We start from the raw sequence: 7,749 nt of genomic DNA, 5'->3' as shown, positions 1-7,749 counted from the left end.
TGGCATGGTGCTATGGTATATCTCTGTACAGACTATGAGCAAAATTATGGGACTGTTCCTGCTGAATTGTGCTTAGTACAGAGGAATACCGATGCTGTCATAGTTTTATGGGATCTCTCTGTACAGACTATGAGCAAACTTAGGGACTGTTCCTACTGAATTGTGCTTAGTACAGGGAATACCTATGTTGCCATAGTTTTATGGGATCTCTCTGTACAGACTATGAGCAAAATTATGGGACTGTTCCTGCTGAATTGTGCTTAGTACAGGGAATACCTATGCTGCCATGGTTTTATGGGATCTCTCTGTACAGACTATGAGCAAACTTAGGGGACTGTTCCTGCTGAATTGTGCTTAGTACAGGGAATACCTATGCTGCCATAGTTTTATGGTATCTCTCTGTACAGACTATGAGCAAAATTATGGGACTGTTCCTGCTGAATTGTGCTTAGTACAGGGAATACCTATGCTGCCATAGTTTTATGGGATCTCTCTGTACAGACTATGAGCAAACTTAGGGGACTGTTCCTGCTGAATTGTGCTTAGTACAGGGGAATACCTATGCTGCCATAGTTTTATGGGATCTCTCTGTACAGACTATGAGCAAACTTAGAGACTGTTCCTGCTGAATTGTGCTTAGTACAGGGAATACCTATGCTGCCATAGTTTTATGGGATCTCTCTGTACAGACTATGAGCAAACTTAGGGACTGTTCCTGCTGAATTGTGCTTAGTACAGGGGAATACCTAAAATATCGTTTTATGGTAATTCTTGCCTTGGAAGCAGAAATCTAGATAAAATTTTAATATATGCACTATATTTTGTATAGCAACTAGGTGTGCTGCTCTGGAAATAACATTTTTGGCAATACTTTCCATTTTTCAAATTTCTTTACAAAATCTCTGAACCGTTACAATTTTGCAACATTTAGTTGATACATTTCTCAGCAGCATCTCTGGAGTATTAATAACTATTGTATCAATTCTAACAGCTGCCTGTAATGAAACCCAGAGATTCTACTCAGCAAAGATAAGAAATGTATCAACTAAATCTATCAAATTAGAACAGTTTACAGGGTCGGCGACCCCCCTTTCCCAGAGCTGCTTTAGAAGGTGAAAAATGACACTTTACACCTTTTCAATATTGGAAAAAAGTTGACCTTGAAAATAATTGGCAAAAGTCTTTATTTCTGGGGAACAATCTGACTTTAAAAAAGTGTTGGAATTGAATTCATAATAAAACCTACACTATATTTAAAGGACAAATAAACCTGACGTTTAATGGAATACAAACATCAGCTTGACATGGAGCCAGCAAGTTTAGGGTAACAGATCCCTGTAGACTCAGAGCAGTTAGAATAGTGTAAAGATCTTTATTGCTGCCCTGCTCACCCTCCAGTACACGTGGCAAGGCTAAAAAGATGTTAATGTGTTGCAGCAGGAGTACAGGGCAACTATAATATGATCCCACCCCGACGCCCCAGTTGCTCTGAACTGTTTAATAGTGAAAACAATGTGCTACTATTAAGGCACTGCCAACGCATCAGCAGCCACAAACTTCTCCTCCTCCCCCAATAGGTCTAAACTCTCTCCAGTCACATGTTTCACGGCCACTTCCGCCCCCCGGAGCCTCGTTCTCGTCTGACTTCGACGTCATCTTGGTTGCGCCCTATGTTCTCCAACGCAAGGGTTGGCTTCTTTTCCGACGGAAGTGCTTTAGAGGTTGTTGTCGCGGTGCTTCCTTTTCCGGGTCCCGGGGAGCAGTGAGTGAGGTCGGGAGTAGCGGCGGCCTCCTCCTGTGGGCGGCGGGTGCCATGGCGGAGCTGGTGCAAGGACAGAACGCGGCTCCTGTAGGGATAAAGGCCGAGGGATTCGCCGACGCGCTGCACCGGGTCCGACAGGTGAGGCCAAGTGAGGCCGCTGTCAGGCCTTGAGGGGGGTGGGGTGGTATAGGCCTGAGGGGCGGGGGGAGCCATCTCCTGCTTTACTGACACGTTCTCCTCACTAGATACTTTCAGAGAGGCCTGAGGCCTTGTTATACGCACGGTCTCCTCATGCGCCTCATAACCTCGCCCACCTTTACTTTATAAACTACTTCCAGCAGATTCTCTGTCCCCAAGAGCTAATACTCTACCCCCCCTTTTTATTATTTTTTTGTTACTAATTCTCTAGGCTGCTGCTTTTGAGATTAAAAGGCAGTGCAGCAATGTAGGAAAGTAAGGCTGTTCTGCAAATAATCATTCTGCACGTAGGGCAGCTTTACTGCACTGCTGCAAAATGATGGCTCGAGGGCTGTTCCACTTACAGGTACTGGCCACACACTCCTTTTCCTTCATTCAGCAATGGTGTATAATATTGAACATATAAACCTGGATACTTCACATCCCCAAATGTACTTAAAGCTCATTGGCTGCTCTTGCCATTGACCCTAATGTGTGTACGTTCGATGGGGGCAATGACACCGAATTAAACAAATGCTCCCCGTCTGCTAACGACTCCTGTCATCTGCTAGTCCAGGGATCCCCCCACTTTTAGCAACATTCAGAAGTAAAAGGCGTTGGGGAGCAACACTAGCATGAAAAATGTTCTGTGATTGGCCATTTAGTAGGCCCTATGAAGATTGTCAACATACACTGAGGCTCTGTTTGGAAGTACCTGGTTTTTATACAACCAAAACTTGCCTCCAAGACTGGAATTCAAAAATAATCCCCTGCTTTGAGGCCACTGGGAGCAACATCCAAGACGTTGGAGAGTTTACGAGCTACTGGTTGGGGATCACTGTGCTAGTCCTACTCCCCCCCCATTACAACAAGGCTTTGCTGCAATGCTGGGGACTAGCAGGGCCTATAAATTCTGCGAGTTACAGGTCTCGGGACTTGGGGTAGAACTCCACGAGCATTTTTGGCCAGATCGACGCCCGGCGACAAGTCTGATGGACTCGCACACGTCAAGATATAATTGGACTGAATGAAAAGTCGGAAGTAACAACACCGAATCCACTATGTTGGATTCGGCTGAATCCTTCGTGAAAGATTCAGCCAAATACCGAACCAAATCCTAATGTGCAAACATTTTTTTTTTTTTTACTTCCTTGTTTTGTGACAAAAAGTCACGCAATTTCCCTCCCTGCCCCTGATTTGCATATTAGGATTCGATTCAGCCGAATCCTGCTGAAAAAGGCCAAATCCTGGATTCGGTGCATCGCTAGTAACAACTACACGGTCCGACTGTCGGACAAAGACGTTACTTTCTGCGCCCACATCAGACATCAGTCTTGGCTCGTCGGATATAATGTAGTTTTTGCCTGCGACTTTTTAATTCAGTCAAATTATAATCTTAACGCCTGCGTGTCCATCAGATTTATCACGTGCATTTTGTTACCGGGCGTCCCATCCATTGATCCGACGATAAAATGCTCACAGAGTTCTACCCTAGCTCTATTAAGCTGCTGCCTATTCTCCTCTCCGCATGAGAGAGGGAGGACGTTTCTAGATTCATGTTCTCACCCATCCTTGCACAAACAGGGCTTTATTTAGGTTCTGTGCCCTCTCCTCTTGCTCACTGGTGAATACACTGGATATGCCCTGAATAGTCTACACATGAAAAGCGATGGGTACCCCCTCAGCCCTGCTGCTGGATTCATACACTATAAGATCCGCTCGTTTGGCAAGGTCGCCAAACGAGCGGATCTTACCCCGATATGCCCACTAACGGCTGGGCAATATAGGATGTATCAGATTGTTCGGCCCCAGGGCCGAACGATCGGATTACAATACTACGAATGGGCTCCGACGGGTCGCAGGACCGCATTAACTAGCCGATCCGGTCCTGGATCGTATGAAAAAATCAAACTTGACCGATATCTGGCTAATTTTTGGCCTGATATTGATCAGGAGGACCCATTGGGAGCACCAACACATGGGCAGATAAGATGTCGAATCGTTCTAAACCGATATCGGCAGCTTTAATCTGCCCGTGTATGGCCACCTTTAGTTGCAAGTGGCCAACAGCAAGCTGGGGAGAATCATCTTTAAAGGAGAAGGAAAGCTACAGAGACATTCTATTGCCAATAGATTAGCCACAATAGTCCAAGCTATAAGACTATATTTATTCTGTAGAACACTTTACTATACCTGAGTAAACAGCTCTAGAAACTGTTTGTTTAGGATAGCAGCTGCCATATTAGCTTGGTGTGACATCACTGTCTGAGTCTCTCCCTGCTCACTAATAGCTCTGGGCTCAGATTACAGCAGAGAGGAGGGAGAGAGGAGCAAACTGAGCATGCTCAAGCCCTAGCCCTGGAGGTTTAAGCTGAAAACAGGTAGTCTGATACAGAAGCCCATGAGTACACAATAGAAGGAAAGAAATGCAGTGTTTCTTTTGACAGAGGACTCAGAGCAGCATTACTTTGAGGGGTTACTGGTGTATTTATATAGACCTTTCTGATAAGGCTTACTTAGTTTAACCTTTCCTTCTCCATTAATCTTTTTTTCTTTTTAAGTGTAGTTTCTATATAGGCACCCAAGCTCCTATGTACTGCTCCCCCATGCCTATATAGAAATATGGTCCTGCCCACAACTAATTAGACTGTAAGCTCAGATGGGGCAAGAACTGACCTCCTAGTAAGCTGCTGGATAATATGAACTCAGTATAGAGAGACTAAATCTAAAAGAATGGATTTATCTTGCTCTCAGTATGGGGGATCTGGAATATATTATGAATAACGTACCCCTTATTGTAAAATATAAGGAAATTATAAGATACTGAGCAGTTCCATGATCATATAAAGACCATGGAACTCCAAGGTGACTCATATTTTGCAACAAGGGTACTTTTATTTATTATAATACTCAAGTTTCAGCGAGTCATGTGACAGAAGTGACATCACTAAGCTCCGATTATACCGATGACATCACTAAGCACCGTTTATAAGGATATAATTTACAGGATATCCACGACTCTTGTGTATTAAGATAAGATTCTTTATTTGTCACATGCATAGTTATACAAGTACAACATGCAGTGAAATGCATCCTGATCCACTTTTTTAGACTGTGCAAAGTTAAAACATACTAGTTAAATACTACAACTAAGTACAGACAATTTTAGATAAAATTATAAAAAAATAAAAGTTTAAAAGGATTATATACATATTAGCAGACTCTAAACTGTTACAATTTTGCAACATTGATGCATTTTTCAGCAGCATCTTTGGAGTATCAGCAACTATTGTATCAATTCTAACAGCTGAAATTCTGCTCAGCAGGGACAAACATAAGAAATGTATCAACTAAATGTTTCAATTTAGAACAGTTTACAGGGTTGGCGACACCTCCTCTCAGAGCTGCTTTAGAAAGTGAAAAATCAATGTTTACACTTCAGTATTAGAAAAACTGTCACACGTAGAAAAACAGCAAGAAATTGGAAAAGGTCTTTAATTCTGGTGATCTATCTGACACCAGCTGAACTGAAAAAAGTGTTAGAAGCTGAACCACCCCTTTAAGTATAACAGATCATTCCCCAGCTATGGGTTTGAACGGGTCGCGGTGCTCTCTCTTTTTGTACCGCGGCAAAACCTTTATATATTCGGAAGAAGGGTTAATAGTATAGAGGAAAGGAGCTACGAGATGCAGAGTTGATGACTGTAAATACAGCGGTTTAGCCAGGAAGGGTGCAGGCTTGTTAAGGCTTCTGTGGGCTTTATTATCTTCCTGTGACCTCAAGCAGCGTCAGACCATTTCTCATCCCATACTGTGGTTTGTGGCTGCATTTATCTAATCTGTCAGCAGCAACGGCCTCTGCTGCGTATAGAAGCCACTGGCTTGGGTTGATGAAGTAGAAAGTTAAATGAATAGTAAGCGAAGAGCTGAGCCTAGAGCGTGGGGGGTGGCTTTTGTAAAACTTCACGTTCCAACAGCTGTTCACCTACGAGGACGGGTGTCTGATGGGAAGGTTGATGTGAAACAGCAGCTGGGGAGCTGTTGTTTATTTAGCTCTGGCCTAGTATGTGAAGGTCTGTGCGTGTGAGAGAATTGGCGGGGGAGTTACAGCAGTGTATATTTTGGGAAAACACTGATTGCTGACTTATGGGATCCCTTTTAGTATAGGTTAGCACCCTAACTTCTCACTTTAGCTACACAAGTGGTTTATGTCATGAAGCGGATTCACTGACTTGAGAAAAAGAGACGTTGGGGCAAATGGATCCGCGCTACTTCGACAGGTGTAAATTCGTTACCACTACGCTAATTCACTAAAATGCAAAGTTGCGTCTCTGTAGCTGAAAGCTGGCGACATTTCACTAACGTTAATTTGTCAGCACAAGCATTTCATAGCGAACTTTCACTAGCATTTATATCGAAACTAACGCTTAGGTCAATTTGAATAGGGTGGGTACACATTGCTCTTACATACGTCTTTATTAGAGATTTTGGTGCAAATGCTTGAAGGAAGCAAAGTAAAGACAAAAGAGATCCTCTAATGTCCTAGTCATGAGCCCACCATAAAAAAAATGTGGCGTGCCCCTCAAATGGTTGAAAAAAAAAGTTAACACAAAAATTTTTAATAGAACTTTTGAAGGCAAGATATAAAAAAAAAAGCCAGCATTTGTCTTTTTATGACTTTTCGGCATACAGTATATGATGTAATTGACATAATGTTGAGGGTGTAGCTTCATCTTATCTGTCCACCAGGTATAATCTGGCAAAAAGGGCAATGTAGTGGAAAGTTCGCACTTTGATGAATTTGCGTAGTCGCAATCATTCACCTGAGCGAAAATTTTTAATAGTTACAACTTTTTAACAAAAGCCCTCTTAAAAATAGGTTTTATAATTTCTATGACACCTGCATACTGGATATGATGTCACTGACATAAGATTGAGGAGGCTGTAACTTCATCTTATCAGTTTGCCAGGTAAAACGTGAAGCAACAGACTGGTGAAAGGGCTAATGTTCTGTAAAATTCGCACTTTAGCGAATTTGCGGAGTAACGATCGTTCGTCTGATCAAAAATTCGCTTGACGATAGGGCGATAAACTGCACTAGAGACGATCTCTTTTGCTAGCTAATTGTCCTCTACATCTGTTGGTTAATTGGCGATGTCCCTGCAGATGGGATTTCTGGTGAATTTTCCCTAACGGCTGTTACTTTTTCGCTCTTTAGTAAATCTGCCCCATTGTGGTTTTAGCAAAGATCATGCGGCCCCAACTTCTGCATGTTACTAGATTCATGGAGTAAGCAAGAGGATTACGTTTGCGATTACGGGTTTCAGCTGTGGTCCCAATTTCATTGGATGAATCCCAATCGTTTTGTTAACTAAATTCTTATGTATATATTGGATTGTCCATGTAGAGAATTTGCTGCTGCTGTGACACGTGACCGGAAGCGCCAAATACTTAGTCGTTTTCTTTGAGGCCTGGAAATACCTCTGATGGAGGCAGCACAGGTTATTTGAGATACAGGTATGAGATCGGTTATCCAGAAAGCTCAGAGTTACGGAATGGCCATCTCCCATAGACTGCATTTTATCCAAATAATCCAATTTTTTTAAAATGATTGCCTTCTTCGCTGTAATAATAAAACAGTACCTTGTACTTTATCCCAACTAAGTTGAGTCATAATGGGAGTTATTTGTCATGTATTGCAGCCAGCCAGGGCTTAAGCAGCTGAACTGTTTCTGCTCGGGGCCCCCCTTCTTCATAGTCAGCATGTGGCTATGTGATCAGTGCTGCCAACAGGTCACAGCTGAGCCGAA

At 42.8% G+C, this 7,749-nt stretch overlaps 1 protein-coding gene across 1 annotated transcript in view; it reads left to right on the top strand.

The window, feature by feature from the left end:
* Positions 1-1,667: 1,667 nt before the first annotated feature.
* Positions 1,668-7,749, top strand: part of fubp3.L (far upstream element binding protein 3 L homeolog) — a 45,276-nt gene continuing 39,194 nt past the window's right edge. The window contains exon 1 of the mRNA XM_041572459.1: positions 1,668-1,900. Coding sequence (XP_041428393.1) covers positions 1,814-1,900 — 87 coding nt within the window. The 5' untranslated portion in view covers positions 1,668-1,813. The remainder of the gene's footprint in view (positions 1,901-7,749) is intronic.

Source organism: Xenopus laevis, chromosome 8L (genome assembly GCF_017654675.1).
Source record: "Xenopus laevis strain J_2021 chromosome 8L, Xenopus_laevis_v10.1, whole genome shotgun sequence".
Classification (NCBI taxonomy): Eukaryota; Metazoa; Chordata; class Amphibia; order Anura; family Pipidae; genus Xenopus; species Xenopus laevis.
The sequence above is the reverse complement of the archived record's forward strand: the minus strand, read 5'-3'. Positions and strand labels throughout refer to the sequence as shown.